This window comes from Mucor velutinosus, assembly GCF_035048745.1.
Source record: "Mucor velutinosus strain NIH1002 chromosome Unknown tig00001540, whole genome shotgun sequence".
Taxonomy (NCBI): Eukaryota; Fungi; Mucoromycota; class Mucoromycetes; order Mucorales; family Mucoraceae; genus Mucor; species Mucor velutinosus.
The window spans coordinates 168,037-185,405 of record NW_027041893.1 but is presented as its reverse complement, the minus strand read 5'-3'; the positions used below and the strand labels follow the sequence as shown (position 1 = coordinate 185,405).

Below are 17,369 nucleotides of genomic sequence, written 5' to 3'. Positions count from 1 at the left end.
AAATGTATTCACCCTGACAGTCTTTCTAGCATAAGGTTGCCCAACACGGTTACTCTGCAAGCAGCCTTAACTAATCATATATCCTATCGTTGCTTTCTAAAGAGCGTATTTATCGACATCATGTTCTCCATTGAGCCCACATGTCACCACTGAGCCTTTGCCTCTAAATCCAAAATTCCTTTCAAATTCAGGAGGGCCAAATCCAATCTTTGATTTCGAAAATAGCTGAAAACACGGTTGAAATCCCGCTCAAATTTGTGCTCCAAATTGATCGAATTTGCTTTTTTTCGACTCGATTGACCTATTTTTTCAGATTCGACTATATAAACTGTGATGATCATCCCATACTTCCTAATGCAAGCCCCTGGTGGTAGGGCGAAGTGGTAAAAACTCCCGTATGCCAACGGGAGGATCCCGGTTCAAATCCTGGTGAACGCAAGTTGTTTGATTTTTTGACCTAGTACTGATGTCCTCGTTTGGTGTTTTGTATTCTTATCCATTATCTATTTTTGACGATTTCCGCAAGATTGCATTGGCTCTAGGAGTCGCACCTTATTAGTAGTAGATTTCTTTCCCAACTTAAGTTCAAAATATCTTATTCCCCTTCATTGCAGACATTGGGTCCACCAACAGTCTTTTCTTTCCCTCAGCATGACATTTTAAGGACTTTAAATAAAACCTGGAGCTCGACTCCCCTACAAAAAAAAAATACTTCCTAATGCATTCTAAGAGTACTTTTCAAAGCGCATCCAGTGGTACCAACCATGGCCAATGTTTAGAATAAACTTACTGAGCAATATCTAAAAATATGAAATGAGGTGTTTGGCCTACATGTGGAGATTTTCCATATAAAAGTTGCACAAACAAAGTTTCAGCAGTTGCTTTGGATCGAGAGAAGCATTTTGAATTAATATATGCTATAGCAAAAGTCTTCATTATCAAGGTGAAAAACGCGATCGTTTGATTTTTGATGGAAACCTTGAGGGATACCTCATGGTTTGGAGTCGGTTTTCGACGATCCCAAAAAAATTGAGCAAAGGTCGCAGACAGTTACTGCTGGATGAGAGCAATTATTTGGTACTATTCTGGATGTCTTAAACGGCTTGCAACACGAGAAATCACGAGTCAACTGCACCCAAATTTCGCTGTGGTTTCCATATTTTTGAGTAATAATAAGAGGTATGGCTAGTATACTGCCTGCCTTATATGAATTGTTTCTGCAGATGCAGACATGGAGCGCCCCCAGAAAAGACCCAGATCCACCGTTACAGTTTGTTCACAATAAAAAGCCCTCGCATGCTTATAGTAGAGAGCTAAAAAACAGCATTTATGTAGCATCTTCATCAGCTAAAATGTATGGGTGTTTATTATTAATGGTACAGGTATTATATAGTAAGGGCCGGGGGGAACATGTATCGTCTATGCATAAAGCCAAGAGCGAAAGAAGAGAGGTGATTGTGTAGAGGTGGATTAGATATTAGGAGGGTAAGAATCAATTAGAAACCTCTGCGGGTAAAATAGTAGTACTCTCGGTGGTAGTAGGAGTAGAATTTTTGTTGGTAAGGGCAGCAGCAATCTCTGTACTATCCGCGGTCATATTATGCTTGGGTGTATCTTGTTCACTTTGCTGTGGTGGTGGAGTCAAGGGAAGTTTTGGTTTTAGCTGATCATCATTTGTCGTTGAGATGGCAGCAGCAGCAGCAGCAGCGCCTCCGCCTAACGTTGTGGTATTATTATGGATGTCGTCTAAGCTTCCCCTGCGTGTTTCTTGCTTGTTTGCAACAGTCTTTACTGATTTAGGTAAAGGGGAGGATTCGGATGTAACTACTTTAGGCTCTTGATCGACAACAGCAACGCCTGATGTTCTCAGGGTCCAAGGCAATGCGCCCATTCTAAGCGCATCATTAATAAAAGACACCAAGACCATCATTTGTGAGTGCTATAGTACTTGCCTTGCATAAAACATTTGTAGTCTCAATCGCATGGCTTCATGATACAAGTCAGGGATGCTCCTATTGTTGTAGAGTCCTTGTCTGATATTACGAATCAACACATAAAACTCGCACACAGCCACCAAGCGGTCTCGACAAAAGCGATCAATGCAAGCCCAGTCATCAAAATACGAAATTCTAAAGCGGTAAGGCAATGCAGTGCCATCGTTTCTTCCGCATGCTTGACATCCACTGAATACAGTTGTCTGATTATTGCTACTAAATCGCTCCCACATCATGGACTTGGCACCTGAGATTTTGAGCGGTAATTCACCAATGGCACGTTTCGCCTGTTCTTCAGCAAAGCCTTGTGGCGATTCCTCGATAAAGCAAGTATTCAACACGATGGCTTCATTCATTTTGCGAGCAGATAATCGACTATTAGGTCCAAATCTCAAGCAGGCTTCTACATCCTCTTCTTGACAGTTCTTCATGAAAGGAATGGTGTGAATCTTCTTGAGGCTGACTGCAGTGCCTGTTTTTACAAACTCTTGGAATTCATCCAGCATCAACGCATCAATGTGTGCGTTCTTTTGTTCCAGTAAATTCATGCGCTCGGCTAAAAGGCTTGTAATGTCCTTGATATGATCTGGTGTCTTTGGTACTTCCATTACAGACTTCTCGACCTCCATCATGTCCTCCATACGCTTTCTCAACTCCTTCAATTGCATCTGCTCAGCTCCTAAACGATCTCTTGTCTCCTGTAACTGATTCTCCAAATGTTTCTGAGCGACTTCCAGGTTGTATTTTTCACGCTTTTCATTTGCAACCATGCCATTAGCTTCCTCAAACAGCCTTCTCGATAGATCCTCAAGCTCGCTTTCGACCATGTCTTTTGAATGCTGGATTTCGGCCACTCGTTCAATTTCATCTACATATTTGTCGTTCAGTAACTCCATATCATTCTGTAGAGCCTGGAAGTTGGCTGTCTGGTCGTCCAATTCGCTCATGACTTGCTCTAATCGGGTATTAAGCTGGCCTATTTTGACTAATTGTTCCTCAATGTTTTTTTGCTCTGTTTGCAGCTGCTCTTGTAGGACTTCAATCTCTTTCTCGTATTGCGCCTTCTCGGTCAAGAGCTCTTGGATGATTGGAATAGGGTTGCTACAGAGTGAGCACATGGTGATATCATCTTCTTTCAATATATGGTGGCATGGGCAGTCTGAATGATCCGTTTTCTCGACATGGCTATCAGTCTGCTGCTGCTGCTGCTGCTGCTGCTGCTGTAGTGGAGAAGGCTTTGCTTTGTTGGGTATAATAGGAGAGGAAGAGCTGGGAGATATTGGAAGAGAAGGTGGAAGTGGAATAAATTTAGCTTCGGAATTCGCATTGCTGTCGCCAAGTGCTTGTAAGCTGGTATAAAGATGAGCAATGTCCTTTTCTTGTCTTAATGGCTTGTCTGGTTGTGTTGGTTCCATGCAAAATGTGTTGATTGTTTAACCAAATGAGAGAAAGAGGGAAGAAAAGGGAAAAAAATTAAAAAAAGGGCTTTATTTCATGGCGAATACACGTGATATGTCTATCAGTTTAGATGGATGGAGGGGCAACTTCTCCTCTCCAAATCTCTTGAATCACTTTGCCATGCAAAATGTGTCTGTCTACGATGGCCGGCACATGGCATTGTCTCACGTTGCCATAGGCATGGCCCCCTAAACCTCGCTGATGGATGATAAGATTGCCTGCAAATTTATGGCCTATCAAATCCAGTTGAGACCTCTCCCCGTCTTCACAGACACATTGTACGTAGCTTACCTCCAAAGTGACTAGTGCCCCACACTTCTACTCTGTCCTGCAGACCCTTCTCTTGAATGACCCGATTGAATTCATCCACAATCATTGGGCCCATTTTCCCGCATCTCAGGTCTCGGCGAGCGTGTGTGCAAACAAGGACAACGGTATCGGCTTTGATGTCTTGCCAGCCTTCCAGAGGTGGTAATGAATTGTAAGGATTTTGCCATATGGATGTCAATGCACGATAGAACGACGAATCCTGATCAATCACACCATGCGTCGAGGACACGCCTTGAAAAACCTTGAATTCTGGAAACAGCATGACGTCGGGTTTGTTGGATACAGCAGGTCGCTCAGCAACAGTTGCCAATACACTCTTTTCACTAGGGACCTGAGGCCGATTCTCCTTGAGCCATTGATTTTCAGTTGTCAAGATGGATTGCATAATACCGGGAATCGCCTCCACTTTAGCACGGGTCCACTCCATGGCATCAGATCCAATGCAGCCTACTATATGGCGGATACCATCAGGCCTTGTCATGGGGTCTGTCATATCAATCTTCTTGCCCAGTACTGAAGGAAAAGGGTGGCTCTTGCAAGGCACAAATCCATTTTCTGCTTGCTTTGCTTCTACATCTGGACAACATGCCTCGAATCTGGAGAATGGAAACGGCTTCTTATCAAACGGAATCTGATGCGTAGTGGAATAGAGCCTTGAGATACATCTCTTTTTAGAGATGCTTGCTGTGATCGTGCGGAACATTGAATAGAAAGAAGATTGGTTACGATTGGAAAAAGGAAAAATCAAGGTCCTTTTTATAGTCCCCATCTCTCCTCCTCCTCCTCCACAGCGCGCTCGTTCGGAAGCAAAGGTGTCTATAAGATGCGCTTTCTCGGCCTACTATGATTGATTTCGATAGAGGAAACTTTATTAAAAAGTGTATAAGAAAGGAGATTATTTGAATCTGATGGTTGCGTAGTAGATGGACTGTACAGAAAGGTAATATAAGGTGTGAGTGTGTGCTACAATATGCGATTACTGTTGTTGTGCTTCGAATTTGATACGTGATTGAGCAAAGAGTAGTTCTTGTTGTCGCAGTAGCTCTTCTTCAGAAATGCCAGTATTTTCTAGTCTGGTGCTCTTCTTATCTCGGTCCTACAGCCATCTGTAAGCAAAACACACATAATACACAATATACACACACACACACACACACACACACACAAATATACCTTTTGCTGCTTTTTGTGCTCTTTGAACACTTCATCCACTTCTTCGACATACTCTTCAAAGCCAAGTGCTTGTAGTGCTGCAACCACATGCTCTCCTGCAATGGTCTTTTTGGTTTCCTTTTCGCAAATTTCATTTGCTTCGGATGCTATCAAATGAATGAACTCTGCACGGAAATGGTGATTTAGTCGTCTAGCTGATATGAACCACTCTATTGACTTACCAACACAGCAATCGATCAAAAGATCGCGTGTGTCTTTTGCGCATACAATGTCATCAGGCATCATTTCGTTTATCAGTTTCTGAACAGTAGCTAGCCATGGCAAGGAGATATTAGTACATTGTTGGCTCTTTTTTTTTTTCCTACGCTGTGCGGGTGTATTCACCTTTGGGAAGCGAGAGCTCATCATCGCCATTAGGCCCTGTGCGTTCGTTGTCACTCATGGTTTTATCAGGTTTGAGTTGAAGAAGAAGGGAAGGAAAAGAATGAAAAAATTCCCTCTAGTATAGCTAAATTAATCACTCACTTGACTTGATCAACAATGCCTCTTTTGGTGACTAAGAATCCGGTGGCTTTCTTTTTTATTCAAATGTATTTTTCCAATATCGACAATCGCTTGCTATCGTACTCTGCCTTCTCAAAGACACCCTCATTATAAAAAAAAAACGCGGGCTTGCTTCAGTAAAGCGTACATTGCACTCATATTTCCGGACATCTTGGTCTTGTGCGTTGATTTGGGAGGCATGGATACTTGCTTGATGTCTGTGGCCAAAAGGTCGGGTGCAGTACAGTGTGGTTGCCTTTTTCTGGATGGATTGAAGATGTCCTCAATAGGTAATAATCTCTACAAAGCAGCTTGACTCTGTCTATCATATTTGATCAGTTTGCATAGTGAACAAATTGCTGAATCAGCAATGTACCTTCCACTGTCTCATCTGCTGCCAGGTTCAAATCATAGGTCTGTCGCCAATCCTGCACCGCCCATGCTAGCGTATAATCCACACACATCAGCCGGATCTTGTTGTATAGTGCTGTCTTGTTTGTCTTGATGCCATTGGAGTCCAAGTAATGGACCATATCATTCAACACTTGTTTGTTGTATTTGAATTAGGCCTGATTGTCTTTAAGAGCCACATGTGTGGCATGTCTGTTGATTGAAAGCCACTCGAGCAGGATGGCATGAGCTGATTTTCCCTCCTAATCCTTAGTATTATACCACCAATGCATTTGGATGTTGAATGTCCTAATCTCCATATTTTCAGTTGTATTTATATTATTGAGATTGCTGATCGAACTGAATGTATCTCTTATTGAAATAGCTGTGATCATTTAGCGCTTGACATTTAGGATATCTAGAACATCTTGACAGAAGAGCAGGCTTTTCTGCTTGACTCATCGGTCGATGCACTGGGCCGTCTGGTAACCTGATCTTTTCCGTGTCCGTACACGAACGGCTTTTCTGACGCTACATCGTGCAATGTGATGACTTCTCCCTCTATGATTCAACCTCACAAAGACCATCATGAAATGACTGTGGTACAGCTGATCTCACCTGTCAATTCATCATGAAAATTTTGAGCTTGTTTACAAGCGGTATTCCAAACCATTTGATAAGGATGGAACACATATTCTCTCTCTCTCTCTCTCTCTCTCTCTCTCTTTCTTCATTATTTTCATCAACACGAGAAGTTTAACATGTCTGACGTGCCTGGCGTAGAACACAGAGATCCGCAATACTTTGGCTACTATGCCCAACTTCAGCATCAAGTGAGTGTCTTAAAATAGCCAAACGCGATTATGCTGACATGTCTGCTTTAGCAAAATATGCTGCAAGACACTGTTCGTACCTCTACGTACCGTTCTTCCATCTTGTTGAACGGGCCCAAGTCATTCAAAGACAAACTTGTTATGGATGTAGGCTCTGGCTCTGGTATTCTCTCCTATTTCGCAGTTCAAGCAGGAGCCAAGAAGGTGTATGCTGTGGAGGCATCGGGCATGGCTAAAAAGATGGAAAAGCTTGTCAAGGCTGCTGATGAAGGCAAAAATGCCTTTTTGAAGGACAAGATCCAGGTAGTGAATGGTATGTGTGCTAGATAATACATTTCATCCACATCGCACTCATACTATGGGGAGAATAGCCAAAATTGAAGAGCCTGATTTACCTATACCCAAAGTCGACACAATCATCTCAGAACCGATCGGCGTACTCTTGTTTCATGAGAGAATGGTAAGAAGAGCGGGCCTGTCAATGTGGAGAGGACATGTGTTAATTAGTGCTCTAGTTGGAGAGCTATGTCTATGCCAGAGACCACTACTTGAAGCCTGGAGGAGCATTGTTTCCCTCAAAAGGTAACATTTATCTTGCTCCATTTACTGATGCCACCTTGTGGAGTGAAACTATGAGCAAAGCTCGCTTCTGGTAGGTAGAATCACATAAAGAAAGAAGCATGGAATAACCAAGCAATCATTAGGGAGCAGCAATCATTTTATGGCATTGATTTGACTCCCCTGTACAAAGACGCTCGCGACGAAATGTTTGGCATGCCTGTGGTAGGTCATTTCGATCCTCGTAGCTTGATTACAACACCTTCGATTTTCGATACCTATGGTGTTGATTTCTCTACTGTCACTGTCAAAGAGTTGCAAGATATCACAATGCCATTCAGTTGGACCGCTCAGTATACAGGCTTGATGCATGGTGTTGCAGGCTGGTTTGATCTCGTATTTGCACCTCCTCCTTATGATCAACCCAATCCTGAGGATTTAGGCACCACGGTAGAGATGTCTACTGGACCTAGCGCTGAACGCACTCACTGGCAACAAGTGCGTTTCTTGTTCAAGGAACCTTTGGCTGTGAATGCCAATCAAAAGATCCGTGGCTGGATGCGCTGTATTGTGAATGACATGCGAAGCTATACTATCTATGTCGAAGTTACTGCCACGGATGGTGTTACATTGAGCGCCCCTGAAGCTGTCGACAAGGATGCTGCTTTTGCCGAGCCCAGTGAGGACAGACCCTTGGTGCGTCGCGGCGTGTGGGAACTTCATGAACAAACATACAACTACAATTACACACCTGGCATGATGCCTGATCACAAGCCTGAATACTCATGTCTTTATGAGCCTGAAACTCGCTTGGACAACCCGCTTTACCCTCAAAACCTGGATCTGAAGAGTATGAACGTCATGGATGATTACGAGGATTTTGTAAATTAGTGTTTGATATCTTATATGTGTATATGTATGCTTTCTTCCTTTTTTTTTTATTATAATACAATCTATTTTTCATTTGACGGGCTATTGTTACTACTCACCCGCTCAATGTTGAGCACTGTATCTGAATCTCGAAACTCGATTTTGGGTGTGTTTTGTCCACTACTCGCTGTGGTGCTTGGACCAGCTTCGTCCGTGTCGTAGTAGAAAAAGTTCTTTTGGTGTGCTAGATCACTTAATTCCACATCTTTCTGCTGCTGGGTACTCTTTGGCGTGTATGAATCCAGTTCCTTGGACAAACTGCCGCTGCCGCCGAGATCTTTATCTTGTCCATAGTTCAATATCACAGGTTCTTCCATGACAAATGCGCCACCCACTGTATTGCCGTTGCTCTTCTTTTTATGCGCACCACGAGACATCATTAAACGACGAAGGTTTTGTTTGAAGCCTTTACGATGAGCCGAACTCGTTCCTGTTGGCACTGTGTTGAGATGCAAGTCAATACCACTCGAATTTCTGTTCTGATTTCCTAGTGTGCCATTCACATGTTCATCCAGCTGTACTTCACGACCTTCACTGATGGCCTCCTCCTCTGCTTCTTCCAATCGACGTCTGTTTTCTTCTTCCATCTGTTGAATTTGAGCATGCTCTTCATCCATAGGCAAATAGCCATACGCACGCTCACCCATTTCAGCCCAATCAGTGCCAATAATTTCATCTTCATCAGCTAGTCTCAGCTTCAGAGATGGTATCTTGTTGAGAACAACCAGAATAATGTATGTTACCACGAACGACCAAGCAGACACGCTAACGATAGCTGCTAGCTGAACAGGCACTTGGATCCAGTTACCATCTAACCAGCCACCCTTAGGCATGGCAGCAGAGGCAGTACCCACAGGATACCCTAATGCAATCACCCACTGCTCAGCAAAGATACCAGTCAAAACCAAGCCGACCAAACCACCAATGTAATGCACAGCAAATACATCCAGGGCATCATCGAAACCAAGGCGATGCTTGTAGCGAATAATGATGTTTGAGATGATGGAACCAAGAGCACCAAATGCAAGTGAACTCGCTTCACTGACAAAACCTGAGCCTGGCGTAATCGTAGCTAATCCTGCAACAGCACCAGTACATAAGCCAATGATACTCCACTTGCGCGTATGTTGGTAGTCCATCAGTACCCAAACAACAGCAGCTGTACAACCTGATAGATGTGTGCAAACAAGAGAGTGGACACTGCGAGCATTTGCTCCAAGCGCGCTACCCGCGTTGAATCCTAGCCAGCCAAACCACATGAGTGCTAGGCCCAAGAATACAAAGGAAACATTATGAGGCACATTGACGTTTTCATGATAATCTCTACGTTTGCCAACAACCATAGCGTAGGCAACTGAAATCATGGTTAGTTACCGGTAACTAGATTGCAATGTACATGCTACTCACCTGCTGCTAAACCACTTGAAATATGAACAGGTGTACCTCTACATTAAAAAGCCAAAAATCAGCAAATGCTTTAACGATACGCGATGTTTGATCATACCCAGCATAATCCATGACACCCATCACTGCAAGCCAGCCTTTAGGATTCCAAACCCAATTCGTAATGATGTCTGAATACATGATTAGTTAACAGTAACTTTCATGTAGAGTAGATACATACCATATACTAGTGTTGTCCAGATAAAGATGAACAAAATGGCTGGACCCAACTATAGTTGCATATATAAGATAATTGTTTGTGTAAACCAAATACGTTTCAGGACTTACAGACATTCGTTCCGCGGCAGATCCAAAGGCCAACGCTATAATTAGGTTTTAATTTTAGTTTCTATATCAGGAGTCTAGTTGACACAAGGATTTTGAATACCTGGGGTGATGGCTGCAAACATGCATTGAAACAGCATGAAAGCAGATTCTGGAATCGTTTGTCCTGCAATCTGAGGCTGTCTACCCACGCCTCTCAGTAGAAAGTTTTCTACATGGAATGCTTTAGTAAAGAATAGGATTATGAATCATCAAATGTCATTACTGGTATCGCCAATAAAGGAGGATCCGGTATCGGAAAATGTGAGTGAATAACCAATCAAGTACCACTATAAGCATATGAAAAAAAATTAAATGATGGCAATGTGGACATCCCCATGCTGATATTTACTTGAAAGGAAACAACTGCCACCGACATAACTGTCAAGTACATGAGTGACAATGCGTTTTTGGCTCTGGCAAGTCCTGCATAAAAGAAGCCCAGTGCAGGTGACTGAGGGCAGATGTCAAAACTTGGCAAAATGGAATGTGGATGTTGCAAATTTACCATCAGAAAAACAAGCGTTGTGCAGATCATCACCCATCCAGTGTCGCCACTATTTGTGACATAGTCTAAGTCCATGCTGGGTGTTGTTGTTGTGTTTGCCGACATGATTGACTCAATACAAGTGAGAAGCGGCTAAGGATATGCTGAAACTGACTAGAACAAGAAAAAAAAGATTGCACGATCTTTTGTTATCTCGAGAATATAGATAAGGCGGGGTTTTGAGTCATTTTGCCTACAAGACCCGTCATGTAAAGAAGAGATTAAATCACAAATGTAACTTAATTGATGGGCGGTTTGATGGCATGGAATAAACAATGGCATCTTTTTTTATGGGCTATCAGAATTGAATCTATGGCAGCCAATATAAAGAATACAGCTATTATAAGTTTGCACATTACTATAGTTAAACGGTAACGATCGACAGCAACTTTTGCTGTTGAATGTAGTGATCTTGAATTTTAGATCTAAATATTGTTGACGATAATGATCAAATAAGCGTACTACTAATAGATTTCTGACGGTTACTCTTTGATAATGAACAAGCCATTTGAGACAATGAGTAGCTTATTTATACAAGCAAATGGTTCAATAGTAAACTGGAGATCTACATCTTAATTCAAAGCATTGCATGGCTGTACATTGTAGAATAAGAGATGTAGTAAAGGGTCACGTGACAGCAAAATCAAAAAATAGTTTAACATTTATTACTTTAATACTGAAATGCCATCCGAGGTTTCCATGGAGAAGTGGTTTAACTCGTCACTTTCACATAGTGAAGATCGCCGGTTCGAGCCCGGCTGGAAACACTCGTTTTTACACAATAGCGGAATTGTAGTGTATGTAGTCAATGCTATAATTTTCAATACATTTACAAATATATTTTGCATTTATCTCCTCTTTTTGTTTTGCTAATACTTTCTCTAGATATATTAATATCAGTGCTACTGCCAAATTGATGGTCGTCTGCCTTTACAGGCAAGTTGGTAGCAATAGGTATTACTTTGTGAAAAGATTTGGTAGAGATAATATAATAGTAGTAGTAATAATAAATTAGCCAAAAAAGCAGATCAACTAGGCGGCAGGTTTATAACTGCTCAATTAGAGTAGACAAATAAACGAAAGAATTACTTATAATGTGAGAAATATTATAATATACGAGCCTTTCGACACTTTAGGCGGCTTCCCGGCTTACGCTTCGCTTCGGTGGTGGTGGTAACCAACGTGTTTGTAATGAAATAGCCACCCAAACGCAACTTAATTGAAAACCAAAGTTCATCAAATAGCACTCATTCAAATTCATGCTATTTGGATCTATTAATGAAAGCGCTCAAATGTACATCAAAAACCCATTTAAAAATACTAAAGTAAAGATACACGCTTATATCGCACATCGTGTGAATGAATCACTCCTGATCACAGTGTATTCAATCACACCCATGATGGTCGTAATAGGTGATGGTATCTTTATCCAAATAGAATTAAATTAATAACAAGCATATTCAAATATGACAACTATGTCCTGCTGCCATAGTTGCACAATATCCCAGATAAAGGATTCCATGCTTCAATAACAAACATCACACTTTAAACCATCAAGGTTACATTAAATCATGCTATGACGATAGCTCACCCAAGTCCATCAAGGTTACTCAAATCGACCCTTATGGCCAGTGCTCCTGCATTGACTACCACTTTAAATCAAACATCAACAACATTTGCCAGATATCGCAATAGCAGCACCTATTGCTCTCTATCATCACTAATCCTACAAGCTAGTTGCAAATGTATAAATACTCTTCTTTTTTTTACTCAATTCCAGGATCTTCAGTTCATTTTATACACAAAATAAAATACAGTTGATTTCTATTGTATTTTACCTTTGCTTTATTTTTTTTGTGAAATCTATTTAAACCTGATTTCACTGCAGTGTTGTGCCAGAAGGGCTACAACTGTCTATAAAGATTAAGGTATTCTTGATGGGTAGATATGTCTGTGTTGTGCAACAACATGGACTAGCTATGATAATTGAAGTGCATCTCAGCTATCTAAATACTGAGGTTCACCAGATGTGATAAGCGTTGTACAAGATACATTGCTACTTTGGCATTCAGAACTTAGTATAAATAGAATAACTCTTGTCTTCATCAATAAATCTTTAGTTTTTGTGTCTGATCTTATTCTAATAAGTCTTTTCTTGTTTTTGTGATATCAATCCTTTTTTATAAGCTACAAATTATAGTCCTTTTATTCTTTGTGCTGAACAATATCAATCTCGTTTAATCAGAGCAAGTCTAAATTCAAAGTCGCATAACATTATTGACGCTCAAGTGCCAAGGTTACTGTAATTGCGCATTTCAAAAAGCAAGGTCTGGGCCTTGGAACTGGAATAAAAGCAATTATTACTTTAAAATTGAGTTCTGTACAATGCAGAACATCTGGGCCATCAGACAAAAGTGTAATTGACTTACTCTTCTAGCAATGCAACCCATTACGCTTTCGTTTTAGGCCGAATTCTGTTCAAATCTAGCCATTTCCAAGCTCGAATATCTCATACCACAAAGCGTTTTGAGCGCTTGAAATAGCTTCACACGCCTTCTCTTGGCTACTGATTTATCAGAAATAAATTATTTATAAAAAGGAGTATGAAATTAATCAGGTAAAGAATATCGTTTATTACATTGAAAATAAGAGGGTTTATATACTATTCGAATTGAGGGATTTGATGTGAGGATAAGGTATTAGATGGGTTGATTTGGGTGATAGGATAATAGATCCAATCTATTATCCTGAACATGCCATGATATGGATCGTAACTGAATCCTGTTTCATGTCAAAGTTTATGATCTGATGTGATCGGTGCTTGAACTGCTTGTTTCTACGCATTTGGAGATCCGGTTTAGAAATGATACATCAGTATGAATCTTATAGTACTAGCGTATCTGAAGTCCATATCTTCTTATAGTATAAATCGATATCGTACTACTGTACATCTAATCCGGTGTACATAGAGTTTATATCTAAATCTGGTAACTGGATGAACTGTCGGAATGCAGAAAATAGTGGATGTGTTCCACGATTTCGGTGAGACTAACTCATGTAAGCTTTGATGCGTTATTATGTTGTCGGTAAGCCTGATAATGGTAATGGAAATGAGAAAGCGAATATGGTGTTTAGAATAACGAAATATAGACAGAGTAAATACAATTAGAACTGAATATATTTATTATGTTATTCCAAGATTGAATAGGGATTAAAACTAGTGTAGATATCAAAGGTATTTATAGTTATTTGACAGTGCCGCAGCAATAGGGCCTTGATCTTGAATGCGGGATAATTGCATAAGCCTTGAACCAGTAGCGAGGATGTGCTGCATCAGAACTCATGAACCACCAGTCAAGGATAAACAACAAAGATGATCCAGGATAGAATGTTCTTCCTAATGGCTTTGACGGAAGAACATTTGTCGGAATTGAAACCCACTTCCAGGGACGAAAGGCCATAGGCTACCACTCTCTAGGAACTAGGATATAGATTAGCCATTTGATGGCACCACTCATGTTCCTTCGTGCTGCTTGAATAAAGACCTCTCACTTCTACTATGCATCTCAGCTCATTCTCAGATCCTCTTATGTAATATACAACGCCTAATACATTTGCCTCTCAGAGATGATCTATATCCTAAACAGTCGGTAAGCCTGATAATGGTAATGGAAATGAGAAAGCGAATATGGTATTTAAACACTAAGGCTTTACATTTTGGCTTCGCTACGGTAAAACCACCTTTAAAATCGCTGTTATCAAGTATTGGGCTAGATGCTTGAATACTATTTTGGTATTGCACCTTCGCCTCCCTATGATAAAATCCTTATATAAATTAATGCTAACAAAAGTTGGATTAAATGCTTGATTGTCATGGCCATTCGCCTTCGTTTGACTACGGTATAACCCCCTCAAGGCCGATAATACCAACAAGTGTTGCCTTGAAACAACATATCACGCAATTCATAGCCAAATAGCAAACAAGAAATCACTTGATCAGATACGCTATGTTCTGGGAAGAAGAGCCTTTAATCTCTGATTAACTGCGATGGCGCTTTTGTGTTCATATTTTCCAGTATCCGATATATGAAACCTCCGTGGTGCTATACCATACCATGGCCTAGAGCTTACCTTGATAGTAGTTGAATGCACGTTTATACAGTACAACTCCAAAAGAATTCACTCTGAATTTGCTAGTCAGCAACCAGCAATACTTTATTACCGGAATAATTTAAAGAACCTTCTGCCATTACATTTTAACTAAATTATTTTCCGTTATTGGGAATAGTCAAGTCGATCAAATCAATTTCAAACTTTTCAATTCATTACATTCTTACCCATGAAAATGTGATATACTTAAAAAAAACCACAATTTGACAATATTAAGATTTTCTCACCATATATAAGGGTTCAATGTTAGTTAAATGTCAGACGTGAGACCATCAGCGTCTTTATATAAAGAAGTGTGGCCCAGACGTGAGCTTTCGGCGTCAGTATAAAAGAAGCAAGCACCCCCCCTTTTTTTTTTCATTGTCAGGTGTCAGGTACACACAGACTTTGTGTGTAATTTTTTTTTTAATTTAGTGTAAATATCAACTTAGTTTGCAAAACAATAAAGATCATCTTACATCTCAATTCTATTCTTTTATATACATTTATCTAAGTCTACTCTAAAACTATACCTATACACACGACACAGGTGCACACAGACTTTGTTAGTAACTTTTATAGTTAATATGAATATCAAAAATAACCTTTATTATTTTTTTTTCTCACTTATACTGCTGAGACATATACATTTATCTAAATCTGTTACTTATACTCACAACACCATTAAATAACAAACACTTTGTAACATTCTATGCGGAAACTTTTTGATAATTTTACATTTATCTGCCAGTAACTTTTAAACGAATCAGCTCTAGTACATTGTTATGTCAAAATACAATGTAAAATTGAATCTGCCAAAGAATTACACTTTTATTGAGAATGCATCCCAAGGATGCATTTATATACTTTTCATTATGCTAGGGTTTACATCATGATGATGAACTATAATACAAATAGGTTTACTATCTACCCAACAATTGATTTGTAAATCATGATTAGCATGATTTACCCAAAGGACCTAAGAATAGCCTAAAACCTTTAGTGTGAGACCTTGTTATGACATTTGATATAACATACACATTCAAAATAACATTCATATATTACGAACTGTTCAACAACGCGATGGCATAGTAAAAGCGAATATAGTACCACAAAATTTCGAGAACCTAATTCCACTACAGTAGCAGTTTATGAAGATTATTATCTACAGTCTAATTGGATTATTTTGTATATTCCACACGGTCATCAAGCGATTGAGAAACAGTATCTAATGAATATTATGGCAAACATTGTATCGTATAGTATTAAAAGACAATTTTTCATGTATGTTATCGTTTTACTATCTCATGCCGTGCAATAGATAGCATCCTATTAATAAAATTAAACAGTATGGGCCCGCTTCTGCAACAAAGGCAACATAATAAAGTGTGCTACTCTTTGGGGTATTCAATGCATGCATCTTTAATAAACTCAGTAAATCTGTAAGCCATGTCTTTCCACGTGTTGTATTCACATATAATCCAGCCCAGCCTTTCATAGTATTGATCTATACGAGGGCTTGATTGTTGCGAAGCGAATATGCAAAATCGTAGTATCTAAGTAGTAAATTCGATTCCTCTCTTTCTTTATTAATAATGGATTGTTTAAAATCTACATATATATAGCAGTGTTTATTATTGTTAATGATTTGGAATGTCTACGGCGGCAGCCCGCAGGGTGACACCGTCGTCAAGTGTAGTGATATTGCATCTAATTCAACATTTGTTAATATTAGTCCTAATCGATTTTACCGTAGCCAAGCAAAGGTGTACAACCATAGTGTTCAAGCAGCAAATTCGGGTTCTCATTTGCATTGTTAATAATAAGCTTACCAGCAACATAGGGCATCAAAATTCGCATAAATTAGTCTTACAAAATCAATATGTCTCTTGTCGAAATTACAAGCTGCACAGGTTGCAGAGCTGCCCTTCCAGACAGCTTTAGCTACTAAAGATGTGGTTCATGCCGTGTAAATAAAAGCCATAAAGCAAAATATTACCAAATTGGACAGTTTTCAAGCCTTCATATATTGACATGTAGACCTTTCTGGGCCACCGGAATAACGCCAAACAATTGCACTTGAGTAGTAGTAACTTTCTGACACCTTTGCTCAACTATTTGAGAACCTAAAAAAATGGCCAAAAATCAACCAAAAAGCATGAGGTACCCCTCATGGTTTTTTACGAAAACCAAAGGATCGCATTTTTCGCCTTGAAAACAAAGACTTTTACTATGGCATATATCAAATTAAAATGTTTTTCTCGATCCAGAGCAACCTCTGAAACCACTGTTATGAGGCTTTCATATACAAAATATGGCTATTTTCGCTAAAAACCTCATTTCAAATTTTATTGAATTGCTCAATAGTTTCAATCAAAACACTTATTACATTTAGCACCGTCGGAAGCGCCTTGAAAAGTACTTCAAGAATGTATTAGGAAACGTAGGGTGATCATCACAGTTCATATAGTCGAATACCAAAAAATAGATTAAAGAAGTCGAAAAAAGACGAGATCTGTCCAATCTTGAGCAGAAAAAAAATAAGCTGAGGTTGAATTAATTTTGGCGGCGGCATTGCTGATGGCTGACCTAAATGCCTTTCTGTTGATGATAATGATGATTGCGATGTTGATTAATTGGGGATCATGGAATTGAAAGGGTAATTGCTTAACCCAAATACTTTTTTGGGTGCTTTTG

The 17,369-nt window shown here is 39.9% G+C and overlaps 5 protein-coding genes and 1 non-coding gene across 6 annotated transcripts; 2 read left to right on the top strand and 4 right to left on the bottom strand.

The window, feature by feature from the left end:
* Positions 1-1,492: 1,492 nt before the first annotated feature.
* On the bottom strand, positions 1,493-3,409 carry ATC70_004175 (uncharacterized protein; the record flags this gene model as incomplete). The annotated part of the gene is made up of 2 exons (XM_064823485.1): positions 1,493-1,892; positions 1,953-3,409. 2 exons carry the CDS (start codon positions 3,407-3,409, stop codon positions 1,493-1,495), a joined length of 1,857 nt encoding a protein of 618 aa, XP_064688310.1.
* A 109-nt stretch (positions 3,410-3,518) lies between these two features.
* Positions 3,519-4,485, bottom strand: ATC70_004174 (uncharacterized protein; the record flags this gene model as incomplete). Its single annotated transcript, XM_064823484.1, has 2 exons — positions 3,519-3,685; positions 3,744-4,485. 2 exons carry the CDS (start codon positions 4,483-4,485, stop codon positions 3,519-3,521), a joined length of 909 nt encoding a protein of 302 aa, XP_064688309.1.
* A 273-nt stretch (positions 4,486-4,758) lies between these two features.
* ATC70_004173 (uncharacterized protein) lies at positions 4,759-5,397 on the bottom strand (the record flags this gene model as incomplete). The annotated part of the gene is made up of 4 exons (XM_064823483.1): positions 4,759-4,878; positions 4,956-5,119; positions 5,177-5,266; positions 5,340-5,397. 4 exons carry the CDS (start codon positions 5,395-5,397, stop codon positions 4,759-4,761), a joined length of 432 nt encoding a protein of 143 aa, XP_064688308.1.
* A 1,252-nt stretch (positions 5,398-6,649) lies between these two features.
* On the top strand, positions 6,650-8,170 carry MDM34_2 (ERMES complex subunit; the record flags this gene model as incomplete). The annotated part of the gene is made up of 5 exons (XM_064823482.1): positions 6,650-6,721; positions 6,773-7,034; positions 7,093-7,181; positions 7,237-7,373; positions 7,426-8,170. 5 exons carry the CDS (start codon positions 6,650-6,652, stop codon positions 8,168-8,170), a joined length of 1,305 nt encoding a protein of 434 aa, XP_064688307.1.
* Positions 8,171-8,232: 62 nt separating this feature from the next.
* On the bottom strand, positions 8,233-10,589 carry ATC70_004171 (uncharacterized protein; the record flags this gene model as incomplete). The annotated part of the gene is made up of 9 exons (XM_064823481.1): positions 8,233-9,563; positions 9,617-9,654; positions 9,714-9,783; positions 9,834-9,882; positions 9,941-9,975; positions 10,041-10,148; positions 10,203-10,266; positions 10,329-10,430; positions 10,485-10,589. The coding sequence occupies 9 exons, from the start codon at positions 10,587-10,589 to the stop codon at positions 8,233-8,235; spliced, it is 1,902 nt and encodes a 633-aa protein (XP_064688306.1).
* Positions 10,590-11,216: 627 nt separating this feature from the next.
* Positions 11,217-11,290, top strand: ATC70_004170. Its single transcript has one exon. It is a non-coding gene; the product is annotated as a tRNA-Val (tRNA).
* Positions 11,291-17,369: the final 6,079 nt, after the last annotated feature.